Here is a 27,742-nt window from a genome sequence, read left to right on the forward strand (position 1 = left end):
GAGAACAAAGCACAGCAAACTTAAGAAGTTAACCGCACCGAAATCCATAATACTCTGCTTTTACCCAAATGCCAGGGGGTCCCCACACCGCCACCTGGAAGTGTTTCCTTTTCCTCAAAGCAGCACATCACTCCTTCTTCACTGAAAACAGTCTCCTCCTTTGGTTCCTTTTTTCTTTCATCCTTTTCCCGACCACTGAGTTCCAAACCTTCCGATCTCCGGAATGTCCCTCTCTTCACGTCTGATTTGTTTCCAGGCTCTAGGAAGGTAGCTTCCTACGTCACCGTCAGTGCATCGCCCAGTAACGCTTTAGTCTGGCGTCTACCCATCTCCCACCTCGGCAGTCTCCCAGCCTGCCTCCGTGACTCGTTTTCCCCTCCCGGGTTCAGCCTCCACGGGGTCATCGCACGTTTCTCTCTCACGTGATTTGATCCATGCCGCCTTGCTACTTCCGGCTGTCCGTTAGCTCCTCGGTCCTCAGCAGGGACCTAAGGAGCTCTTGCTTTTTGCCACCTGCTCCCTGACCTCAGTGCTGCAGAAACATTGCACCACTGGCAGCTGCTGTGCCCCACCTCTGTGTCTTTGAGTTTCAACCTCTGTGTCTTTGAGTCAGCCTGTCCTCCCTCTTCTGGAATCCCTCACTAACTCTCACAGGGAGAGTAATCAGAACCCCCTTTCGACGCCTTCTTTTATCCCCGCGTGCAATGTGCGTATGTGTGCATTCACCCAGAACCCAGCAAAGTGACTCCCGCCTTGTCTCTGCTGTCAGTGTCCACAGCACTGCCCGGCACTGAGCCGTCGCGCCATCTCCCTCACGAGACCGTGCCCGTAGTCACGGAGTGTGGACGCCACGGCATTTTTACCACCTTTGAACCCCCTGACAGGTACGGAAGCAGATATCTAGTAGGTGCTCAATAAACATGTTGGGCGCTCAATACACAAGTGACTCACATCGTGCTGCCCCGTACGTATGAATACGTGACTGTGTGATTGAAAGGTCTGATTATCAAGTTGTAAGTTTCCAGCCAAAATATTCTTAGTGTGTGTTACCTGTGTTCAATCCCGCTACCCCACCGCCTTGGTCAAAAGTCTTTTAACTCCCTGCCTAAAGTGTTGCATCAGCTTCCAAACCAGCCTTCGTCAATAAGTTCTCCCTCTTTTCTATACCAAACTAATGCACATTAGTCTCTCCTGCAGTGAGTGCTCCAATCACAGTCCCTCTCGTCAGATCCCAGCGCCTGGCCTTCAGAAGCTTTAGCGAATCTCGTGCTCACACCCCTTTCTATTCTCCAGCATACATTCTCTATTTTAGGTCACCCATTCATTCTCCCCCTCCCTCATGCCAGCTGACGTTCCAGGGCTGAAATATATCTTCTTGCCAGAATATCCTGACCCCGTGCCTCCACCGGTCTGAATTCTGGTAATAATCTGTCTTTCCGAAGTTGTACCTTTGTTTTTTAACCAACTTTTTTTAATAGTATCTTCTTTTTTTAATTTTTTTTAATGTTTTTATTTATTTTTTGAGACAGAGAGAGACAGAGCATGAGCAGGGGAGGGGCAGAGAGAGAGAGGGAGACACAGAAGCAGAAGCAGGCTCCAGGCCCTGAGCTGTCAGCACAGAGCCCGATATCAGGGCTCGAACTCACAGACTGTGAGATCATGACCTGAGCCGAAGTCTGACGCTCAGCCGACTCAGCCACCCAGGCGCCCCGGGTAACTTCTTTTCTAAAATACTTAATGGGAAATCTATATGCCTAACTTTGTATATGAAAGGTGTAATGTAGCTGTTAATATTCTGGCTATGCTAAAATTTTAATTATTTTTAAATATTTTTTTAATTATTGAGATACAGAGAGAGGCTGAGCATGAGCAGGGGAGGGGCAGAGAGAGAGAGAGGGAGACACAGAATCTGAAGCAGGTTCCAGGCTCGGAGCTGTCAGCACAGAGCTCCACATGGGGCTCGAACTCACAGACTGTGAGATCATGACCTGAGCCAAAATCGGACGCTCAACCGACTGAGCCACCCAGGTGCCCCTCGAAGTTGTACCTTTGTGCCTGAGCCACATCCCCTCTGGACTCTGTAGGTATTTCTGCACTATGGCACTGAGGTTCTAAGTGCATGGCAGAGTCTTATAAATAGGTGAGATAACCCACTGCAAAGATTTCAGAGTGAATCCCCATCGCAGTGTAAGGGAATGTCTATCCGTCTCCCCTACACCACACTAGGAAGAAGCTCCACAAGAGTAGAGAATTTGTGTCTGATTTGTTCAGAAAGGAAAACCAAGGGCCTAGGCACCCAAATATTTGTCAAGTAAATAAGTAAATAAATAAATAAATAAATAAAGGTAAGAAATTGTGTACTACGTTGTGGGGATTTAGATAATCTTTCTTCAGAACAAAGCACTTTGAAGAAAATAACAAATTTGAGCAATTTCTGAATTTTTAAGAATGTGATCATTTGGAGCTAATTTCTTAAGTGGAATCACAAGACCAGCAAATCACCTTAATCATTTATCTAGACTGTAGTATTTAAATTCTGAATTTTAGAGCAGCTTCTGAAGAGGAGTGATTTCTGTACCCGACATTGTCAATTAGTCAGTCATGTTTTCTGGAATTTTTGTGCATTAATATAAATGGAAATTAACTCAAGATAGTTCTAGTTCAGGTCTAGATAGATGGAGTGTAAAAAGGGCCTGAGAATAGCCTATCAGAGTAAAAATAGATGCAGGTTCTTGGATTCATAGTGATGTGAGGATACCTTATTTTGCCATGGCTGTCATTTGCCAACTCTTTCCCAAATTGTATGATTTTTATTTTTTAAATTTTTTTAATGTTTATTTTTTATTTATTTTTTTAATGTTTATTTTTGAAAGAGAGAGAGACAAAGTATGGAGTATGAGCGGGGGGTGGGGGGGAGGAGGAGAGGGGAATGGGAGGTGGGGGCAGAGAGAGAGGGAGACACAGAATCCGAAGCAGCTCCAGGCTCTGAGCTGTCAGCACAGAGCCCGACGTGGGGCTCGAACTTAAGAACCACGAGATCATGACCTGAGCTGAAGTCAGACGGTTAGCTGACTGAGTCACTCAGGCACCCCTGAATTGTATGATTTTTAAATTAAGTAAATCATAATTCACTCTTTCAAATTCCTTAGTCCAAAAGCCGACATACAGTAGACATTTATTCAATATTTGAGCTGAAGCCACTGGAGGTTGTTTGTTTGTTTGTTTGTTTTGTCAGTGGGTAAGGTATTTTAGAAGGGAAGTGACATATAGTTGTATTTTGTATTTGAGAACAATAATTCTTGGGGCACCTGGCTGGCTCAGTCAGTAGAGCATATGACTCTTGATCTTGGGGCTGTGAGTTCGAGCCCTACATTGGGTGTAGAGTTGCTTAAAAATAAAATCTTAAAAAAAAGAAAAAGAAAATGAATTCTGATGATTGTCTGGAAGATTATTTGGAGGGAAAACAAAATCCAGAAAAATCAGGCAACTGTTCATTCATCAATCAAGGTGTGGATGATAGAGCACCTAACTACCTGGTATGCACCAAACAATGAGTGAACTGCTAGGATTCTGTGTGATAAGTATAGTCTATAGAAAAAGTTTAGGTGAAGAATACAAAACCCTATTTTAAATAGTGACTAGGATAAAAAGGAGTAAATACTTTGGTTTCTATTTAGGCAGAAGCACTGAGAATATTTGATGAACTCTGTAAAGGCTGAAGGCTTGAGGAGATCACCTAGGGTTCTGATTTGAGGGAGCAATCTAATGTATAGTTTGAGGTAAGAATCTAAGTAACTGTAAAGGGAATGATGAGTTGAGCTGTGAACATACTCTGTCAGGAGAGGCTGTGTAAATCCCTGTGGGGGTGACGGTATAGAATTATAAGTAAGATCTGGTGCTTAGAAGGCACATGGGGCTGAGGAGGGAGATGGCTTTGGAAATTGATCAACCCGAAAAAAGGTAGCCTTTGAAGACACAAATACATATGGAAATTCCCAGAAGGGGGTTTACCTCAGTGGAATGAGATGTGGGCTGAGTCTGTAAGATTATGGACATCAAAAGGTTAAGAGTACACATGAATGACCCACAAAGGAGACTGAAAATTAATGGCCAGACGTGACGTCAAGAAACCAGCAGAGAGTAGCTGTATCAGTGAAAATGGTTTCAAGTGCAGGTAATAGAGAAGCTGACTCACCTAGTTGGAAACAATGAGGTAATTTATTGGAACACATAAGTCGAATTCCAGAGGTAGAATGGCCTCGGGCGTGGTTGATCCTGGAGCTCAATAGTTTCATCAAGAAACCACTTTCCTTTGTGTCCTTTTGCTCTGCCGTCCAGTCTTGGATTTGCCCTGAGTGTGTTTCTCCTCTGGCGATAGAATGACTGGTTGCACAAATCGGGGCCCCGTGTTCCCTCGTTCACATCCAGATCCAGTTTGGGTCTGGACGCTCTCCTGGAAGAGTCAAGAAGAGCGTACCACGAGTCTCCAGCAAAGTATTCTTTGTGCTCCATTGGCACGGTGAAAATCAAAAAACAGACGGAGACCAGGCCTTGAGAATTCCCTGAACAGACAAAACCAGTTTATTCATACAACAAAGCTTCACTCAGCTGATTTTGCAAGGCTAACTTGACCTGGGTCATTTCTTGTTTATGCCTCTGGAAATCATAAGCAAAACTTGAACTGTTGCCCAAGGTTGAAATGAGGTGACCACTGATCAATTCCCTGTAATGTGAAAGAATTCTAATGTTACAACCAATCCCTGTGAAGAATAAACAGTCACTGCTTTCTCACCTCTAAGATGTCTTGTAACAACATACCCTTGAGCCTCGGCTCACGTTTTGGTTTGGGGGCCCCCGGTTGGCAGACATTTTTTGTTTTTAATTTTTTTTTTAACATTTATCTTTGAGAGACAGAGCGAGACAGAGCATGAGTGGGGGGGAAGGAGCAAAGAGAGAGGGAGACACAGAATCCGAAGCAGCCTCCAGGGTCTGAGCTGTCAGCACAGAGCCCGACGCGGGGCTCGAACTCACGGACCGTGAGATCGTGACCTGAGCCGAAGTCGGATGCCTAAGTGACTGAGCCAACCAGGTGCCCCTGCAGGCTGTCTTTTTTGGTGTGTGCGAGTCTACGCCTTCAGTGATCATTGGCTTCTACTTTGGCTATTTCTGAACCTTAACAGCCCAAATCTGGTTACCTTACTTACGATTCCTGAGACGGTCCTTGACTTGGGAGAAGAATTAGGCTGCCATCTCCTGGAGCTGAGCGCAGATTTAGCTTTCCCCGCGGCACTTGTGCCTTGTTAGTGAGAAATGGATACCTGCACCAAAGTGGAGATTTCTTTATTTTTTTAGGTGACAGTGGAGAACCCACAAGCAGGCAACAGGACCACTATAGAAGTATTTAGGAAGCCTCCGAGGAAGAAAGTTGGAGGAGAAGTCATTAACACTGTGAAATGCCGAAGAGGGTCAAAGTAAGAGTTAGTGGGAAAAAACAAAGAGCCCACTGGGTTAGTAAATCAGGAGGTGACTCTAGTTACTGGAAAGAGTGGACTGTGGTCCAAGTGGAGAGCAGGACAGTGAGGTGAGGAGAAGATCTGAGAAGATGTGAGATCACACCGAGATCTGACTCCAGTGTGAATCTGGGTTTTGAAAGGAAGAGGAGTGATAATGAAGCAGCCAGAGGGGACAGCCGGTGGGAGGAGTGGTTTTCTTGAAGCAGGGTAAATTTCAGAAGTGTTTTAAAGAGAGTATTATTATTTATATTTTAGTGGCATACACATGTTTAGGAGATATTTTAGATGTTATGCTGCACGGAGGCTTCAAAAAGTTTTATTTGGAGGGGGTGGAGCCTGGGTGACTCAGTCAGTTAAGCATTTGACTTCGGCTCAGGTCATGATCTCACCGTTCGTGGGTTCGAGTCCCCATGGGGCTCTGCGCTGACAGCTCAGAGCCTGGATCCTGCTTCAGATTCTGTGTCTCTCTCTGCTCCTCCCCCACTTGGCGCTCTCGCTCGCTCTCTTTCTCTCTCTCAAAAATAAAAATGAACGTTAAAAAAAAGTTTTATTTGGGGATCGAAAATGGAATATTTTTACTTTTTACCTCAGTGCGTAGTCCTGTGGTCTGAATGTTTGTGTCCCCCTAAAATTCACAAATTGAAATCCTGATCCCTAGAGATGAGGGTGTTAGGAGGTGGGCCTTTGGGAGGTGCTGCAGTCATGAGGGTGGAGCCCTTATGAATGGTGTTAGTGACCTTATAAAAGAGGCTCCAGAGAGGTCCGTAGCCCTTCTAACCTGTGAGGGCACAGTGGAAAAGAAAGTGCTAGCTATGAACCACAGGAGAGCCCTCACCGGGGAATTCATCCCTGCTGGCACCTTGAACTTGGACTTCCCAGCCTCCAGAACAGTGAGAAATAATTTTAGGTTTATTTATAAGCTATCCAGCCTATCATATTTTGTTAAAGCAGCCCGAACATACTGAGACACTTAGTCTCAAGTTAAAATTTGTATTTTGCAAAGAAGGCAAGAAAATGTTGAATTTCAGGCAAAACTGTGTTTTTATCACAATTATAGAAAGTAATGCCTAGGCACTCATGCAATAATTATTAAATTATTCTATACTTCAGATTGAAGGATGAAAACCTAGAGATTCTCTGTCAAGCTATAAAATTCCCTACACTTCAACCATATTTTTTAAATTATTGGGGAAGTGATCCTAAAAACCTGTAAAACTATGCCACAGAAAACTAGTAATATGAAGCAATGGAATAAAACCTAAGTAACTAGGACTAACTAGGTCAGTCGGGTGAAATTAGTGGATACTTCACTCACATACTCAGCAACTATTAATTGAACAGTTACTATGTACTTGGCCCAGTTCTAGTGCTATAGATGCAGTGAACAAATAGCCCCTGCTCTCAGGGAGCATTAGATTCTAAAGGGAGAGATAGTTAGCAAATAAATTAGTATATATTGAGTCAAGGGAGATAATTGCCTTGGAGAAGACTAAAGCAAGGTAGCGGGATACTAGACAGTTGTTGCGTGGGGGTGTTGCTGTTTTATAAGGAAAGGAAAGGCTCTCTGAATAGGAAATGTTTGAGCCGAGAAACGAGACAAGGAGGATGGCTGAGGGAACTGTATTCCACGGACGGGAAGTATCAGGTGCAGAGGCCCTGCTCTGTGAGCCTGTCGGGCATGTTGGAGACCTGCAGTCAGGGTCAGGGACATGAGATATAGCAGGCCAGGGGGAGCTTCATGGCTGAGGGCAAACATTGGGATCCAAGGTGAGAGAAATGAGGCACTGGAGTGTCATGTGAGGAAGTAGGCCTTAGAGGCCAGGGGAGGAATTTGGGAATTACTCTACAAAGGACAGAAAGTTCTGTAGAGTTTGAGTTGGTTATTGCAAAGCTCTAACTGCCCCGGGGAGAAGAGACTGTGCTGGGGCACATGTGAAATTGACAGAGTTAAAAACAAAAGCAACTTTTTTTTTCCTTTTTTAAAAAAAAAATTTTTAGTATATTTATTCTGAGAGAGAGAGAGAGAGTGAGAGCAGGTGAGGGGCAGAGAGAGAGGGAGAGACAATCCCAAGCAGGCTCTGCCCTGTCAGTAAAGAGCTTGACATGCCCGGGGGGGGGGGGGGGGGGGCTCGAACTCATGAGTGTCAAGATCATGATCTGAGCCGAAACCAAGAGCCAGACGCTTAACCAACTGAGCCATCCAGGTGACCCCTTTTTCTTCCTTTTTAATACGTAATAGAAATAAAGTGACCCACCTAGGAAATTTGTCCAAGTAATAGAACTGATAGATCTACTCTAATACATGGATAATATTGATTTGTAATTATTAGCACAGTCCGTACTCATCTAATCAAGTAGACCCTCGTTAACCATTCATCATGTGTTGTTTTTTTTTGTATTTGATGAACCTTGCTTTGCAGCAGGTAGAGTATGAAGCACACCCTCCCCTCTCCATCACTGACAAACTACAACAGATCTCTGAGATGGGTATCCTAAAAATTAATGACATCATGACATTTTTATTGTAAAGAAATAATTACACCGTAGTGTATGTTCGTCAAGCTTTTGGGAACTGGTCAAGCAGTTTAAATTTGGAACATTGTGTGCTCCCCTTAAATGTTAATGGTTGGAACACATTTCAGTTTATGCAATATTTAAAAACCTTTTTGGCAGTGAGATTCATGGGATGGTGATCTCAAAGCCTCTCTCATCCTACATTTTATAGGCTAAACAGCCACTTATTTCTGAACTTAGAAGCAGCTCTCTCTTTTTTTTCCAAGCAGAAGTTACAGGACGATTTTACTTTGGAAAATGAGAGACGAGGAAAGATTGCACGTGAGCCTAACAAAATACTCAATTTGCCTGATGCATTTTGTCGGGATTTTTGTTGGGAGGATTATTCCACACCGCCAGCATTTGCAAAGCGCCGAGGCATCTCCTGAGGGGCCTTAATAGATGAGACACTGAATTCTCTGCAGTGTTGCCTTCCACCTGGGAAAGAGACAGTCCTGTAATTGAAACCTAGCCTATGCATTATCATCCCTCCTGCCTGCCCCTCCGGTGCTTTACAAATTAAAAGATCTCCAAGGCTCAGCCTGCTTTCCAGCTGCCAGCCCCTGGTAGACATGAGGGAGCCAGAAGGGACCAGGTGGAACAGTTTTGAGTTGCACTAAGCACACAGCACAAGGAGGTTGGCCGGAACTTCCCAATGAATATTTATACCAGCCCCATTTCTCATCTTGCTCTTTGGCATGGATCAGAGTCCTGAGCTGCTGCTGATTTCAAGGGCCCTGCATTGTTTTTGGACCTGCTCCGTGAAGTATTATGTCAGATGAGAAATGGGCCCCAGGTTCCTATCACTAAAATGGCTGGTCTACTTTTTTTTTTTTTAATGGAGACTATCATGTTATAGTGTCATAAAGATGGGGCAGTGGGGGAGTTCCCTGACGTCTCCTGGCATTGCTGGCCCATGAGTCATACACTCAACTACTGTTTACTATGGAGTGGAACTTTAATTGCTTATGTTTACAGCCACACAGTACTCTAGTTTGTGCATTGCTGCATTTTCTTCTTTTTTTTTTTTTTGTAGGGGTTTTATTTTTGTTTGCTAAGGTCACTTATCACAGGGCTCCCTCATCATATTTCACATTCTGATCCCTCGTGGCAGGTGCTAACTTCCTTGCGTTCAAAGTGAATGGGTTGAGTAACCTCATAAAGATACAGAATGTCTTGGCATAAAAAGGAAGAGTGCGCAGAATGCCTGTCTATGGAAGACTCTCGGTGTTATTTAGGGAGCCCTGTAAACCTGAGAAGATATTTGGAAAACCATCTACACACACACCCATTAACTTTTTCTAGGTAGTAGATCACAGACTTATATTCATGTTTCGGATTCCCAGTCCGTATTTTTATGTAATACACAAGCTCCCACCTTACGTATATTTTATCATCGTATTGCTTAAGATAAGTAATTTTTTCATTGTTTCTTTATGTGACATAAACTGTAGAGAGCAAAATTGTCATGAATTGTTGATCCCAAAATTATGTTCTTGGACAATTAAATGTAGATAGTTAGTGGGCTGTGATCACAAGAATGCAGTACGAGTTCTGTAAGCCGAAGGCATACAGAATAGCTTCATAGTCTTTTGTGACGGCAATACCAGAAACGAGGAACAGAGGCATGCATTATATGAAGTACATCTAGAATTCAACAAGGTGTGTGTCAAAGCCTCTTGATATGTTTATGAGGGTGGGGGAATGACAGAAAAACACAGACTGCCTGATGGTACTATTATTAACTCGATAATTATTCCTGAGGAGTTGAGATAAATCTGAAGATACTCCTCTAAGCGTCCTCTTCAAGATCTGTCCTTGACCTTGGCCTTTTCAACATGCTTCTGTGATTCGGCATCGAAGGCATGCTAAGGAAGTTTATTGGTGTCATGGCACAGGGGAAAAGTACATTGAACAGTAGCATCAGAATCTAACGGGACAAGCGGAAACAGCAGACTTGTTCCAACAGGATGGCATCAGGAGGAACGCACGAGAAGCTGTTTACTTGAGGTCCAGTGCCAACTCCGTGTGTAGTGACTGAGAGAAAACAGGACTGTAAATCCTAACATGGGACAAAGACGTACGGGTTTGGTTAGCTGACTTTCAGCATGTGTTAGTACCACAAAGTGCCTGCTGGCTAATGTACTCTTCAGGCTGTGCTGATGCATGCATAGAGAGAGTTGTAATGTTTTGTATTTTGTATCTACACTTTGTACCTATAAAGGCTCTAGGTCAGGACAGCCCTCTCTGATGTTTGAAGGGCGGATGCGGGAAAGAAGGTTTAGACTTGACCCATGTCAGTGGGCTAAATTTCTTGTAAAACCAAAGTCCCGCGGAAACTGTATATGGGAATCTTCCTAATAGTAAGATTGATCTGAAAATGAAATGGGCTGCCTCTTAAGGAAACCGTTTTCTTGTTAACACAGGTTTGCAAACAGACAAATCAAGCATTTATTGACGGTGTTGTGGAAATGATTGTAGTCATAGCTAACATTTATTAAGATCTGTATGCCAAAGTCCATGCTGTGTGTGTGTGTGTTGGTGTGTGTGTGGGGAGTGGGGGTGGGGGGAGAGATCTTATTTAATTCATGCAGTAGCCCTCTAGTGGATATTATTATCTCCATTTTTGAGCCTAAGTTTCGGTGACTGGTAATGGTAGAGGCAGATGTTAAAACCCAAGCCTGAGTCTACCGTGTAGGCTCTTAACGCTGCCTTCACAGCCTCAAGCACAAAATGGTATTGTTTTTTCTTTTTTTAAGTGTCTTTATTTATTTTTGAGAGAAGAAGAGCACAAGCAGGGGAGGGGAGGTGCAGAAAGAGAGAGGGGGGCCGAGGACCCAAAGCAGGCTCCACACTGACAGCACAGAGCCTGAGGTGGGGCTTAAACTCACAAACCTTGAGATCATGACCTTAGCTGAAGTCGGAGGCACAACCGACCGAGCCACCCAGGCACCCCGTAAAATGGTATTTTTGCATTTGAGGACATTGAATGTCCCTTCAGAGCCTGAAATTCTGTCATCTTTATTTAATATATTATGTTAATGCTTTGCTCTTTTTAATTCAGCTTTCTTGGGGCGCCTGGGTGGCGCAGTCGGTTAAGCGTCCGACTTCAGCTCAGGTCACGATCTCGTGGTCCGTGAGTTCGAGCCCCGCGTCGGGCTCTGGGCTGATGGCTCAGAGCCTGGAGCCTGTTTCCGATTCTGTGTCTCCCTCTCTCTCTGCCCCTCGCCCGTTCATGCTCTGTCTCTCTCTGTCCCAAAAATAAATAAACGTTGAAAAAAATTTTTTTTAATTCAGCTTTCTAGTGTTGAAAAACCCTCATTCATTCCTCCAGTTTGATCCCTACTGGTAGAGTTTTTCTCAGAAAAAGAGTCCATGTATTCTGGTATAATTGATGGCATTAGCTGTTTTAATTGTGGCCTTCAGCTTTCCTTCTTACTAAAGGGAAATAATTTCCTGCTTCATTAACCATGGTTTGTAACTGATCTAACAGAAACGTGAGTCCTGTACCATTCAAACAGTGCTTGGAAAATTCATTAGACTTTTTTTCTTTGTTTACAGGTTAAGTGGGAGGGAGGGCTTTAAAAGCCTAAATTTAGAGATACGCCTCTGTTTTTAAAAAATATTTACTCACATTTCTTTGGTGGGGAAACCATGTTTTATCGGGATAATTTGTTAGGATCATAGTGAAGAAAGGGCCAGAGTTGCAGATCTCAAGGGTAGAGCTACAAGCCCTGGAAAGGAAAGACTGTAAAAGTGTCCAGAGAACAGTGTGTTCATGGCTTTATTTGCTTTTACTCCAGGGCCTGAGGTCACCCTGGCAGACAGGTCACATGTGCTGCAAGCATTCATGCTGGCCTCAGGGACAGGCATGAGGTCACTGGCAAAGTGCAAGAGCAGCTCCCATTATGCATGGACCATTTTCTTGATACTTGTTTCTAGGGGTCTTCTTTGACCTACATTTCCTCTTCTGTATAGTGGGACCCAGTTCTGACCATGTCTGGGAAAATGGGTTCATGATGGCCTCCTTCCAGGGCTGTCTGTTCACCTGATCAATTACATAATGGATCTACATCCACTGGAGAGGATCCCCACCTCCCAATCTACTGCCAGAGGAGAAACTGGCGTAGCTTTGCAGCTATGACAAGGGTTTCTTGGATTCTAATCTGAAACGTGTTGGTTTAAGATGGCCTGGCATTGTTACCTGGTGAGCTTTCTTCAGAATGTGGGAGCTGGTACTCAGTAGTGACATGCCGTGACTTTCATCTGATCTAAGTTGACTGCGTCGCTGTATCTTATTTTTTTCTTCCACAGTGGCTTTCTTTACCCATGCACAGCATCTTTCTCCCCCTTCCCCCTAACACATGAGTACACACACACACACACACACACACACACACACACACACAGTTTCTTACTTGTTTGGGAGATCTAACACTATACATACAGATATGAAAGCTTCCACACACATTCACATCAGAGAGCTGATCCTTGTTTCCCTCCACCTCTTCCCTTGCTTTCCACTGGCCTGCAAGTTCTCTGAAGACACTTTATGTATTCTTAGAACTGTCTCTAGCACATAGCAGATGTTCAAACAGTGTTTTCTGAACTAGACTACATTTGACTCCAAGTGACTCAGACCACTTCATCTACATTTTTCCTATTCCTATCTTATTATTCACTCATTAGCACTCACTAAGTAGCCTGCACAATTCTAAGTGTAGAGAAAAAAAAACAATGAATAAGATAGAAAATAATCCCTGTCCTAATGGAGCTAAGATGCACATTATTTAAGTGGAAGCTGATGTTGTTACTCCTACTTTGCAGCTAAGGGGAATTAAGGTTTATATTAGGAAAGGAAGTGATAAGCAAAGCAAATGCTTGAACTCTTTCCTTAAATTCATGGTGGTTACAAGGAAGATTAACAGCGTGAGACATATAGCTGGGCACACATATCGTCCACTTTATGCAAAGAAAATAAGCTGGTATGATAGTGAGTGTCCTTGAAAGTATTGGATGCTTTTTCACATTTCTTGGGTCATGAAGGATTGATGGAATCTCAGCCTATAGATACACAGGCTGTACCACATTACCAGGATCTGTGCAGAAGGAATTATGGCTTCTGAGTTAGAGTAGACTCTAAAATACACAAATATAAAGCTTACTCCATCGGGTTTCAGGAGGATATTTCAGTCGGTTAGAAACAAATTCCATTTATGCTACAGAAGAATTTCAGAAAAGGACCATGACACTAGTTGAATGTGACCTGCAATTCTTTATTTTTTAAATGAGTTTTTGTGTTTGTGGATAAATTCATTTTTTTTTTTAAATTGTCCAGATTGATGCTAGTATTCACATGGCCTTATGACATAAGGGCCACTAAAAAAAGGGTTGAAACAGACATCTTGGGGGCGGGAGGAGGGGGAAAGGGTCATCTTTAAAGATGGTAGTAACAAGTATAGATTTGGCAGAGTTGATGCTTGTATTGACCTCAGTAATTTTTGAAAACCATTCAGGATGTTTTATTACAGGGTTATACATTCCTGATTGTGGTTTCACAGTGTGAAAAAATTAAAGTCACTTTGAAAAACGGGAAACATACAGTATGCGACAGAAAGAACCTGGGCTTTGCCATCAGATAGACACAAGTTCGAATTCTAGTGCTGCCACTCTCTACCTACATGGTCTTGGGCAGGCCATGTATCCTCTTTAAGCCTCAATTGCTTCACCTATAAGCTGTGGAAAGTAATATGCATATCAGTGTGTTATTGTAAAGACCAAAAGAGAGAATATATAAGAAATTCCAGGCATAGGATGCATCATACCATAGGTACTCAGCAAAAATGGTACCATTAATCATTTTCTGCTGTTAAAGTCTATGGTAAATTTTATATTTTGTATATTCCGTTTTACACAAAGCAGATTTAAACAGAAACTGACATTTCAGAATTAAATTGATTACAGAACATGCAGTAGGAAGCACAGAAATCATCTTGCTATATAGTGTGTGGTAGTAATGCACGTCTATTCTCGAACGGCTATTTTAATTTTAAGAAATCTCAGCCCACTAAAGTGATTCAAGCAAAGAGAACTTATTGTAAAGATTCAGATAATTGCACTTTGGTTTCCTGGAAACTGGAATATAAAATACCAAGACCACTTTTGTTTTGCAGAAACAGCATAGTTTTCCTCCTCTCTTCAGTGTATGCTCCAACCTTCATTCCTGATTAATTTTCCTTGTTTCTCCATCTTGCATGCGGTCTAAATTGGCTATGAACCCCTAGGCTGCCTTGCAGCTTCAGCAGTAGCACTGACCAGATGCTTCCCCCAGAATCCCTTTGAAATCATCAAAACCCAGCTACTAGTTTCTGAGATTTCCCATACTCTTAAGTTCATTACTGATTTCTGTCTATTCCACTCCGTGGACATTTCATGTACTTTAATTTTCTTTGCACAAGATCTGCCTTCCCGTTTGGATCATAAACCCCTGGAAGGTAGGACCGTGTTTTCTTCAGTCAGCAATCCTAACAGCTGTGACCGTGCTTTGCATAGAATAAGCAATCATTAATATTTTGGTCACTTACATTAAAAATACATTGAGTGGGTCCAGTAGGAGATGATCAAGTCATGAACATTCATTATTTATAATAATTAAGCCTATTACTAGGAATGTGTTATCGATAATAGTTTTTTGGGAATACTACTATTTCCTTCTGTGTGTCTTTTTTTTAATGTCTGCTATAAGCTTTCTATTTATGCTTTTTTCAGAATTTGACTGTAATGTGCCTAAGTATGGTTTTCTTTTCCTTTGGCTCATTTGTTGTTCATTGTATTTCAAGGATCTGTGGGTTGGTGTTTCATCGAATTTGGAGAAATTTTGGCCATTACTTTCGTCAGTATTGTTCTGTTTCATTCTCTTTCTTGCTTCCCGATAATATTACACAAGTTACTTATACTCAGTTTAATTAGTCTGCCCCAATTTTTGTCATGCTGCTCTAATTTAAGTAATTTCTAATGGCCCAGCTTCAGGTTTACTGATTCTTTCTTTTGCAGTGTCTAATCTGCTGTTAAATTCATCCAAAGAATATTTTTATTTAATATATTATAATTTTTGTTCTAGAATTTTCATTTTTTTAATTTCCATTTCTTTTCTATATGCAATATATATATATGTATATTGCATATACATATTAATGTACATAAATCTGAGATATATATAAATATGTACAGATTATATATATAAATGTATTATATGTATATATAAATATATATGGCACACATGTATATATATGTGTGTGTATATATATGTATGTAACATATTTATTTATATGTATATACCTTGTGTGGGTATATATCTTTTCCTGTAAATTATTTTATATATTTAGAATAATTTTTAAATCCTTATCTGCTAATTCTAAAACCTGGGTCATAAACAGACCTGCTTCTGTTTACTATGTTTTCTCTTCACTAGGGTTCACATTTTCCTACTTCTGGTTATGACTCAAAATATTATCCCTGTTTGGGATTCTCTCTCTCCCTCTCTCTGTGTCCTTCTCCTGCTTATGCTCTTTTTCTTTCTCAAAATAAATAAATAAGCTTTAAAAATATTTATGGCATTTTGAACATTATATACAAAAACTCAGTAGAGACTGAAGCATAGTATTTGTTTTGTTGTGTTTATTTCTCAAGTAGTCTAAGTAAGTCCTTGTCTCTGGCTGACGGTTAAGGTGAGGGTTTGAGCATTCACTTTCCCCTTAAGAGTTGAGTTGAGCAGGAGGGGAACTTCCAATCTCTTGAACAACCATCATTCGAACTTCCAGTCTTCTGAATAACTATCATTTTGATATTTCAATATTTGAACTGGAGCAGCATTGACTGAAGTTTCAGATATTTTGGTTCATGTTTCAATCTAGTACTGGCAAGACGTTGTACCTGTAATTTGGTAAATGCACTCATCTATTCTAGTGTGTTTTGTTTTGTTTTTATAGATTTCTCAGTGTTTTCTACATAACTAATAATGTTATCTGTGAATTAACAGTATTTTTTCTCTCTTTCAAAACTTTACCTCTTTTATTTATTTATTTTTGTCCTCTTGTACTAGCTAATATTAGCAGGCAAATGTGTTGAAATGGGAAAAACAGCTAGCTATCCCTGCCTTGATTCTGATCTTTAGGAGAAAAAATTCAATATTTTTTCATTAAATATGATAGATTTTTCAAGAATGGTCTTTATCAGATGTGAGGAAAATACTTTTAGTTTGCTGAGAGTTTGTATCATGAATGGATGATGAATATTGTCAAATGCTTTTTTTGTACTTGAAATAATACTCTGTTACTATATTGAATTGCATTATTTGATTTCCAAATGTTTTTTTTTAAGTTTATTTGTTAACATGAGAGAGAGAGAGGGGAGGGACAGAAAGAGAGGGAGAGAGAGAATTCCAAGCAGGCTCCACACTGCCAGCACAGAGCCCAGTGCAGGGCTTGACCTCACAAACTGGGAGATCATGAACTGAGCTGAAATCAAGAGTCAGATGCTTAACCCACCCAGGCACCCCAATTTTCAAATTTTAAATAAACTTTTCATTCTTGGATAAAACCCACTTGGTTATGATATATTAATCATTTTATTGCTACATTTCACTTGATAATATTTTGTTAATTATTTTTATCTATGTTCATGAAAAATAGAGATCCGTATTTTTTTTTCAAAATTGTTTTTGTCAAGTTTTAAATGAGGGTAATCCTTTTCTCATACAATTGAGTGAAATGTGTTCCCTCCTGTGTTTTTTTTTCAAGAATTTATAACAGACTGAACTTTTCCTTAAATATTTACTAGAATTCACTAAGAAAACTATATGGCCCTAGAGTTGTTTTTGTTTGTTGTTTTGGGGTTTTGGGGGGGAAGGGGAAATGTTTAATTATGAATTCAATTTCTTTAACTGATAGAGGACTATTTGCATTTTGTAATTTTTATTGGGTAAAGTTTATAGGTTGTGTCTTTTAAGAATTTCACTGATTTTATCAAAAGTGGTGAATGCTTTGACACAGTGTTCATAATATGTCTTCATTATCCTTTATAATATTTTAGTATCTCTAACAGTCATCTTCTGGATTTGTAAATTGTCTTCATTATACATAGATTTTCTAGTTTAATTATTTATGCTCTTTATTGTTTCCTTCCTTTTATTTACTTTGGGTTTAATTTGCTTTTCTTTCACTAATTTATTAGTGTAGAAACTTAGATCACAGATTTTAAACCCTTTTCCTTTTCTAATATAATCATATAAAGTTATAAATTTCTCATTAACTACTGCTTTATTTGCATTTCACAAGTGATTTGATGTTGCCTTTTTTTGTTTTAAAGACTATTTTTTCTTCAGCTAAAGTTCCACAGCACAGTTGAGAGGATGGTACAGAGATTTCCCATATACCCTCTGCTCCAACTTGAATTCTCTTGACATTGACTTTTGAAGAGAAGTTTTTAATTTTAATAAACCCAGCTTATCATTATTTTTTTTTCATGGATTCTGTCTTTGGTGGTGTTTTCAAAACTCAAAGTCATTCCCAAAGTCATCTAGTTTTCTCTTATGTTATCTTCTAGGAGTTTTATAGGTTTGCATTTTCTATCTAGGTCTGTGATCAATTTTGAATTAATTTTTGTGAAGAGTATAGTGTAGGGTCTGTGTCTAGTTTGTGTGTGTGTGTGTGTGTGTGTGTGTGTGTGTGTGTGTGTCTAGTTTTTCCAGCTCCATTTATTAGAGAAACTGTCTTTACTCCAGATCAGTTGACTGCATGTGGGGTGATTTGATGTGTTTTCATTGTTATTTTGTCCTGAGTATTTTCTACATTTGTTTCTACATTTATTTGTGATTTCTTCTTTGACTCATAGGTTACTTAGAAGTGTGGGGTTTAATTTTCAAATATTAATGGTTATTTCATGTATTTTACTATTATTTTCTAATTTAATTCATTGTGGCCAGATACTATTCTCTATAAGGTTTAATTTAAAATATAATGATGCTTATTTTATTATACCTACCTTATAGTCCTTTCAATGGACATTCTATGTGCACTTGAAAATAATATGTATTTTTATAATTATTGGGTGTTAGTGTACTATATCAGTAAGTCAGTTATGGCATGTTGATGATAATGTCTACTTTTGCAGTTGGTTACTGTGGAGAGAAAGTTATTAAAGCTCCAAATATGATCATGGACTGATCAGTTTCTTCCTTTGACACTGTTAGTTTTTGCTTTGTATGTTTTGAGGCTTGGCTAGTAGGTATGCACATCTAGGATTATTATATCCTAAAGGATTTATCATTTATTTCATTTTCTTAATTATCTCTTTGTATCTGCCAATACTGTTCATTTGGAGGGCCGTTTTGTGTGATATTATAGTAGCCCAAACATTTATCTAATGTTTATTATTTACATGTTATATTGTTTTCTGTCCTTGACCCTGAACCTAGTTGTGCCTTATCATGGTTCAGGTTCCCAGGGAACAGACTCTAACATGGAGATTTATGTGCCAGGAGTTTATTGGGTTGTGCTTTCAGTAGTAATACATTTGAGGGGTAAAGGAAACATGATTAGACTGAGAGACTTTGAACTTCAGTGTAGTTGCAACAAAGGTCTCAACTGATCTTATGGTGGCTCTAGACTTGAGTGACCTTCAGGGTATGGGAAGTATCTTTATACCCCTTCATGACCAGTCAGTAGATGAAGGCTAAAGGAAAGAGTGTGATTTGGGGCAAAATGACTCTGGTTGAGATCAAATCTTGGAAAGGAATTTAGTTGAGAACTAACAGTTGGTAACACTCCCAGCAGCTGTAGGAATGAATTCTGAGCAGTACACCATAGTATCACAGTGTACCTGTATTTAAAGTACTTTTCCGGTAGACCCGTAATAGTTGTCCTGTGTCTGTTTATTCCAACCTGACAATCTTTGGCTCTTCATTGGAGCATTTAGTCCATTGATATTTGGTGTAATCATTGATCTGGTTAGGCGTGAGTATGCTATCTTGCTGTGTGTTTTCTATTTTTCACATATGTTATTTTTTCCTTTCTCTTTTCCTGGTCTTTGAGGTTAATCAAATTTTTAAATGTTTTATTTTAATTATTCCATTGACTTTTTGTTATACCTGTTAGTATTTTTCTTATTAATATTTAATATTGGGATTACTTGGTGTATCCTAAACATCTTATGCCAAATGAAAGAACCTTAAAAGAATATCATTTTGCCCCACTATCCTTTGTGCTATTGACACATATTTTACTCTTATACCATATTATAAATCGCATAATACAATGTTATAGGTGTTTTTTGTTTCAGTTGGCTGTCTTTCATGAATTAAAAGAAAAACAAAGGATAATCTTTGCATTTACCTATATATTTACATTTCAACCACTCTTCATTCCTCCCTGTAGATCTGAGTTTTTATCTGGTATCCTTACTTTCAGCTGAAGGTCTTCAGTATTTTGTGTAGGGTTGCATGTTGGTTATAAATTCTCTCAATTTTGGTTTATCTCTTGTGTTTCCCTTCTTTCATTGATGCATGTGTGGCTTCTTTTGGACCACTGTGAAATTCTGCTCTTGAGTTTCTGTTTCCAAAGAGGGTTAGCCTTTCAAGAGTCTCTGCTCAATTCCAACACATTCCCTGAAACAGAAGTTAAGTCAAGTCTTCTATTCCTGAATAGATACTAAAGTTGTAACAACTCTAACCCTCAGTCCTTAGGCTCAGTTTTAAGCTCTGGGTCTACAAAGTCAGCCAGAAGTTTCTGCTCTGGCTTTGAGTTTATACTTTATTTCACTGGTGCCTGGGGACATCAAATTTTAGGAGTCACATATTTTCAACATTTCTACATGTTTATAACGAAGATGATTAGTGTAGGAGGAAGGATAATCTGTATCAACTCAAACAGCTAAGATGACAGAATCTGCTATCTTCTGTACTTCATTATATACAAGAGTAAGATTACAAATAAACTAATTACGAGGCCCATTACCGTGGAAGTTTTATTTATTTATTAATTGTTGATGGAACATGACAATGTTCACCTGGTTAGCAAAGAAGTCTTAGCTATCGGTTTCAATTCTTACTATGAGATTTCATGTGTGCTCGGTGGAATGATATATATAGTTTATTAAGAAATTATTGCTAAGATTTCTGCTTTCTCTCTGTTGCTTCCTGCTTTCACAGGTCTATGGAAATGCAGGACCTAGCAAGTCCTCATCCTCTTGTCGGAAGTGGTGATACTCCTGGTAGCTCCAAACTGGAGAAGGCTAATCTCAGCAGCACATCGGTCACCACAAATGGGACAGGAGGTAAGTGTACCGCCCTGAAGAAACCCGGAATGACGTTTCAGTGTTCGCTATTATTCCACATGTGAGGGATATGCTAATAAGTAACCTTATTAGCAATAACCTAGCCAGTATTATATCCAAGGAATATATATGGCTAATAGGTTATTGATCATGCTGTTGATTTTATTGAAACTTTTACATCTCCTCGGTAGCTGGAAATTTTCAGAAAGAATAAATAGCCCTGAATAACATTTTAAGGGCTTTTAACAAAGCTTCCTTTTTGTATTTGCCCTTGTCGGTATTCAAAAAAAATACAGAAAATGTGACCGAAAAGATTTGCACTCTGATCTTGAGAGAGAGAGAAGAGAAAAGAAGAGAAGAGAAGAGAAATTATACTAATTACACTAGTTTTTGGTTTAATTTCGAATTGTAGGGGAAAGGCTACCCCAATTCTTTCTTAAAAACCTTTTTCTTAAAAGTGGTTTGAGAATAGGAAAATATGCCTGCTGCATTTTCTTTTCAAAGAGAGTAATACCTAATGTATTTAAAATGAGGATAAAAATTTTTCATATATTTTCTCATTTGATTAACCTATAATTATGGCGAAGCATATGGTAACAATAGTCATTTCAAATATTCTGTCCTACTGATTTTATAGAATGCATTTAGCCATCATAAAATTTGGTCTAATTTTTGCATCAGAATATACAGAGATGACATATATACACACATATTATGTGTAAGCTACTTCTTAAATTATTCACCATCGTTTTTAAGTTTTATATATCTGTTTTAGTCAATAGGAGAAAAATTATATGAAATTTGTTTTAAAATATAAACTAATCATATTATTAGATAACAACATTTGCCACATCATATTTTCTTTTAAATTTTCAGTAAGTATTTGTGAAACTGGTACACCTCTTCCCATTTATTTTAAAATAGCTGTGCAAGCTAAAAATTTTTTGTGAAGTTGTGTGCATTGCAACTCGCCTGTACTTAATGATGTTTTACACCAAACCCTCTGTAGATTAACATTTTCCTTGTTGATAATGTTTATTTGTCTCTAAACATGCATCTATACTCTTAGCTTATTAATTGGAGGATTGCAAATTTGTAAGATTGTTCAGTGATGATTCCTGGTGCAAGAACATTTGTACTTAAACCTTAACTTGTGTACGTATAATAAGATTTTTTAAAAGTCTGGAATCAAACCTTGGGAATTCACTAATCGTCAGGCATATATATTTAACCGAACTAAAACAGACCTGATAAAATAAAATGTAAAAGTCATACAGTGCAGGTATAATTTGGGCTAAAAGGTCAGGAAACAGTGCAAGCTTTGAAGACTATTCATGTACGCAGGGCAGGCATTCAGACAATGAACCCTTACGCTGTTCCTGTTCTCAGGGGACAACATGACTGTTTTAAACACTGCAGACTGGTTGCTGAGTTGCAACACCCCCTCTTCTGCAACAAGTATGAGAGATGATGGTACACTGCATGTGTTTGGGTGTGTGGTGTTGCCCTTCTGGTGTGCTTTCTGTCGCTATTTCTGTCTGCACTTCCTTTTCTGTGTTCAGTACTTGTAAAGAAAAAGGAGAGATAAACGTGACTTTTTGTTGTTTATGGATAAGTTGACTATGTTTTTTTTCTTACCAGCTAGTATTCTAATAGTAGATTCCTTAGATCAGTAGCCTTCTTCTCTGACATTTTTTGTAATGTACAAACAGATGCATCTGTTGTTTTTCTAACTGCATATCGTTCGATTAAGTGGGTAATTCAGCACAGCACTCCTATCAATAAGAGCAGGTGAAGCATATTGTGCATGTACACAACCTCAGTCATCGCCATAACCTACAGACTGTCTTTATTTAAATTCTGAACGTGGCAAAAAGATAGTTGCCATTTTATGGACTTCAATAAATGTTCCTATTAAAATACCTAAAGTAACATAAACATTTAAAATTCCACCATTTAGGGGTGCCTGGGTGGCTGAGTCGGTTGAGGGTCCGACTTTGGCTCAGGTCATGATCTCACAGCTCGCGAGTTCGAGCCCTGAGTCGGGCTCTGTGCTGACAGCTCAGAGCCTGGAGCCTCCTTCTGCTTCTGTGTCTCCCTCTCTCTGTCTGCCCCTAACTCACTCGTATTCTGTCTCTGTCTCTTTCAAAAATAAACATTAAAAAAAAAATTTTTTAATTCCACCATTTAAAGAATTATCAGTGATGAAAGCTGTACATTTAAAATTATAAATTAATATTAACTCTTACAATACATTGAACTAAAGATACTTACTTCATATACATAAAACATATAAAAGTCTAAACACTCTCTAAATCAAAAGTTAATACACTAACAAAATTAAAAACTAAAAGCAAAACTATAACACTAACATGGAATCATCCAATATTAAGATTAAAAAGAAAACCTCCCTACCTATTGGAAATGTGCATTACAAGAAAGAAGTTAGGATAGGCAGTTTGGCTGGACCTTGCTGTGTCTCTGATTAAATCAAAATATATGACCAGTGAATGAAGAATACTCCGTTATGCCCATTACTTATATCTTTAGAGTTCTGGCTTGAATTTTTTTTTCGATTCCACACTTAAAATATACTTTCTTAAAAAATTTTTAACGTTTATTTTTGTGAGAGAGAGAGAGAGAGCGCGCTCGCGAGCGCGCATGAGTGGGGGAGGGGCAGAGAGAGAGGGAGACACAGAATCCAAAGCAGGCTCCAGGCTCCCAGCTGTCAGCACAGAGCCTGATGTGGGGCTCGAACTCACAGAGTTTGAGTTAGACGCTTACCCATTTTAGCCACCCAGGTGCCCCAAAATATACTTTTTATACTTAAAAATATGTTGAAGAATTTAGTTTCTCTTAATTGTAACTCAGGGGTCTCTTTCTGTAAAGAGCCAGATAGCAAATATTTTAGCCTTTATAGAACATACTGTGTTTGTTTCAACTACTCAGCTCTGCCATCATAACTCAAAAAGCAGCCATGGGCAATGCATAAATAAATTAATGAGATTCATTAGGTTCCAATAAAACCTTATTTATGGGTCCCAGTATTTAAATTTCATAATTGTCAAATCATAAAATATTCTAGTTTTGATGTGTTTTTTTAAAACAGCGTGTTGAAAACACTTTTTTTTAGCTCACGGCTGTTCTGCTCTAAAATATTCATGTAACACGGACAGCTTTGCCATAGTGAATGCGTACAATCAGTGTTTAGTGATTTAGATCTAGTCTCAACCAGAAACATTTTTCTAAGTGTTAAGCATCAGATTTTCCAAGTTCTTAGTGTTAACGTTAAGATTCATGTGGCCGTGTAAAAAAACAAGGACTTCCGTGCCAAGAGGAGGAGCACACTTACTAGCTGTGTCACCTTGAACAAGTTACTTAACCTCTCCAAGTTTCAATCTCTTTCTAAAAAGGAGGATGATAATATTTCCTTGGGAAAGCTTTTGTTTTTAATTAGATAGCATATACAAATTGTTTGCCAATAAACATGAGTATATTTCCCTTTCTTTAATTAATAATTCAATTATAACTAGGCAACAGTTTTTAAGGAAGTTGAAAACATGCATCGTGTTAAAAGACTCTCCAGTTGCTTTGTCACGTAATAAATTCTTCTGCATTTAGGATGTGTAAACCGGCCAAAGAAGATAAACTTTTAGTAGTAAAATATTAGGTGTACTTTGATTATTAATGATACAGTCCTAGTGGCAGATTGAGATGAAATTTGTGAATTTATGGATTTTAATCACGTTGGAGTACTTATTGTATGGGTGTGTGTTGGGTGTCTATAACAGACAAGGATTTGGTGTATAATCTCTTCCATTGACAGTAATCTTGGAGTTTTTTGTTGGAATTGGATCACTATAAAATTATAATGAAAGGAAAAAGCAAAAGCTAAGTTCGTGGCTTTTCAAAATCCTTCCATTAACTTTGAGATTTTCAAAAAGATTTTAATTGTATAGTTTTTACTAATATGAATAAGTTCATAGTGTCACCTTAATATCCTACCATACTACATTGGTACTCTTTAAATGTATTACATTAGGAGCGCCCGGGTGGCTCAGTCGGTTGAGCCACCGACTTCGACTCCAGTCATGATCTCACAGCTTGTGAGTTCGAGCCCCACATTGGCCTCTGTGCCGACAGCGCGGAGCTTGATTCGGATTCTGTGTCTCCCTCTCTCTCTGCCCCTAACCCACTCGCATTCTGTCTTTGTCCCTCTCAACAATAAATAAACATTAAAAAAAATTTAAATATATTACATTATTCTTGAAGTGATTTAAAATGCTTCAACACCATAGTCTTAATTATATAATTACATCTGCAGACTGATACCGGAAACTAATTTTCCTTTCAAACTTCTGTTGCTTATAAAATTGTTAAAATGTAGAACTGTCAGTAGAAGTGTAATAAATGCGCTCATACCCTAGCATACAGACCAGTGGTCAACACACTTTTTCTGTAAAAGGTCAGATAGTGAATATTTCAAGCTTGCAAGCTATTGTTGCACAAAAACAGCCATAGACAATGCATCAATGAAAGGCCTTGGCTGTATTCAAACACAACTTAATCTATGAATACTGAAATTTGAATTCAAAAAAATTTTCACAGGTCACAAATATTCTTCTTTTGATACTCTTCAACTGTTAAAAAATGTAAAAGCCATTCTTAGTGCACAGACTACACAGAAACAGGCCATAGGGAAGATTTGGCACGTCGGATGAAGTTTGCCCACTCCTGATACAGGGCTATACGTATTCTCTATATACTTCGTTATATGCATATTTAGGCATGTAAATGCATGCCAGTCATATGAAAAGGTACTTCCAGGTATAGGTAAGATTTTAATTTGCTTAGTGTTTCAAGATTCGTGATTAGCTATACTTTACAAAAACACTTATGTCTGTTGGGATTGCTTAGGGTAGGATCAAAAAGTGGATTTTCACTTTCTCAATTAAAACGTATCAAGTTCCTGTTATATGCCAGGTTCTGTGCTAGGAAATGGGAACCCAGTGACCTATAGAATATGATATTGTCCAGCAAGGGACCAAAAGTCTAGCAGAAGGAAACAGACAAGAAAATAATGAGTGCATAATGTGTTCAAGGTGGGTACATAGCACAGGGAGGGAATATTTGATTATACATGGAGATTAAGAAGCTACTTTAAAGAGAAGGTTTGGGGGAACCAAAATTGGACATTCTGATCAGGTTTATAGCATTTTCTGTATTTGAAAACCTACATGTCATAGGAAAGAATCTTCCAGAATTTTAAATATATAGGTGATTGACTCATGCAAGGGATTTGTTTCTGGATGTTCTGTGTTCGTGCAATAGAGCCATCTACCATCATGGCTCTACTCTTTTTAGATTTTCTTTTTTGGAACGAAAGCCATACATTGCTTTGTCAAATTGTTTGACAAAATTAAACACTTTCTGGATATTTAGGAATGAAAGGCGCTTAGAGCTCATAGATTTTAAGGTGAATATATTGATATAGATGAACATAAATCATAGGCTGCACTAATTATTAAAACTGGTAGGCGATACTGTGTGCTCCCCTGTAGTGTTATAAATTGTACCTTCCTGATCTCACTCTGCCTGAAATTCTTTTTAGAACCTGTGCTGTCAGAAGGAGCTGTGGGTGATTTTGTGGTTCAGAAAGGAGGATATTTTGAGCTAACGTATAGATGTCTTTTAAGCATACACCAGTTTAAAGGCAGGTTTTGGAAGTGAATGTAAAATGTAAATTACTTGCGTTACTTTCTCTTTCAAGAATGAAGTCTGCTATTACAACTAATGAACACCAACTTTGAATTTTTACAATAAAGCAGACTTTCTCCACAAATAATTAATGTACATTCATGTTGTACTTGAGTTCCAAAGATAATCTGAACAGGCAAGGTTAAATGTGCTTCAAAAATATGCAGAGGAGGGTCTGGATGAAGGTTGAGGCATGAAGAGAGGAAATCAGTGTAGCCATAGCTGAAAGCTGACAAGAATCACATACAATCTTGATTTAATCCATAGATATCAGTTATCTTTGAAGGTAAAAAATAAAAGCCAATTATACCAATATATTAAAATCAATATATTAAAATTATTTTGACTTTTTTCTTTTTTTTCCCCAGTGTTTCCAATGCTCTCTGAAAAACATCCAAATTGTAAATGCATAAGTAGTAGCAGGGTGCTGACAATACAAATACTTCTTGAATCATAAGTTCTGTACAAAGGGCTATCTATAGTTTCTCATTGCATTGTAAGAGAAACCCTGAACTACTGGATTAATCCTGGATCCTAAATTACTTATTTTGAACATATAGAAGGGCAAAAACCACAATACTCTTAAGGGCAGTAAAATATGATCATTGTTTTTGATATCAAAATATTTGTAAATTTCATTTTGTTGAAAAATACGTCTATCTCTTATAAAAGATTGTCCCAGGGACGCCTGGGTGGCTCAGTAGGTTAAGCGTCCAACTTCAGCTCAGGTCATGATCTCACTGTTGGTGGGGTCAAGCCCCGCATTGGGCGTTGAGCTGACAGCTCAGAGCCTGGAGCCTGCTTCGGATCCTGTGTCTCCCCCTCTCTCTCTCTGCCCCTCCCCCACTTGCACTCTGTCTCTGTCTCTTGAAAATAAATAAATGTTAAAAAAAAATGTTTTTTAAGTGTCGCTTCCACTTTATAGCATGTAATAATTGTGTACATTGTCCTGATAAGTTCAAAGACCTATTTAACCTCTATGTTAATTTGAGAAAAATGAAACGCAGTCAGAAAAAAATACATTTGAACATGACACTGAATATACACTGATAATCATTTGGAATGAGGATTTTGTGTGTTTTAGAAAACAGTAAGATATTTCATTGATGGCTATCTTTCTAGTAATGCCTTACACATATGTAACTAAAAAAATTTTGCCTGCCACTACAAAAGTATATAGTATATCAATTTCAAGTGCAGAAACAAAAGCAAGACAAAAAATGGAATACACTTCAAATATATTTGGACCTTTATTGAAAATGACCTGCAGTGTTCAAACTTTATAATTAAAGTAGTGTTTTCTTTAAAAGAGTTACCTGTTTTATTATAAATATTAAGATACTCATTCATATCCTAACATCTTTCTAACCAACGAATCATATACGGAATATCCATTTCACTTCTCTTAAGTTTCCTGCCCCTGAAAAAGCAAATTATTGATCATTATTTGATGTTTTTTTTTAAAAAAAAACAAACCAAAATAACTGCATTTTACTTGAAGCTCAAGAGATGTTTGTTGACACCACTTAACTTGAGAATACTTTATTTTCTGTGGTAGCGTAATTAAAGTTCCCTCTTTTCCCCTTTGT

At 38.7% G+C, this 27,742-nt stretch overlaps 1 protein-coding gene across 18 annotated transcripts in view; it reads left to right on the plus strand.

Annotated features, from left to right (window-relative positions):
* The window catches only part of EYA4 (EYA transcriptional coactivator and phosphatase 4), a 315,525-nt gene that overhangs the window by 225,553 nt on the left and 62,230 nt on the right, over window positions 1-27,742 (plus strand). For 12 of the 18 annotated variants that reach the window (XM_006932029.5, XM_045058063.1, XM_045058058.1 and 9 more), the window contains 2 exons: window positions 20,272-20,396; window positions 21,786-21,854. In XM_006932029.5, the coding sequence (XP_006932091.1) occupies window positions 20,272-20,396; window positions 21,786-21,854 (194 nt within the window). The remainder of the gene's footprint in view (window positions 1-20,271; window positions 20,397-21,785; window positions 21,855-27,742) is intronic. The other 6 variants (XM_045058071.1, XM_045058068.1, XM_045058072.1 and 3 more) reach the window with 1 other exon arrangement.

Source organism: Felis catus, chromosome B2 (assembly GCF_018350175.1).
Source record: "Felis catus isolate Fca126 chromosome B2, F.catus_Fca126_mat1.0, whole genome shotgun sequence".
NCBI lineage: Eukaryota > Metazoa > Chordata > Mammalia > Carnivora > Felidae > Felis > Felis catus.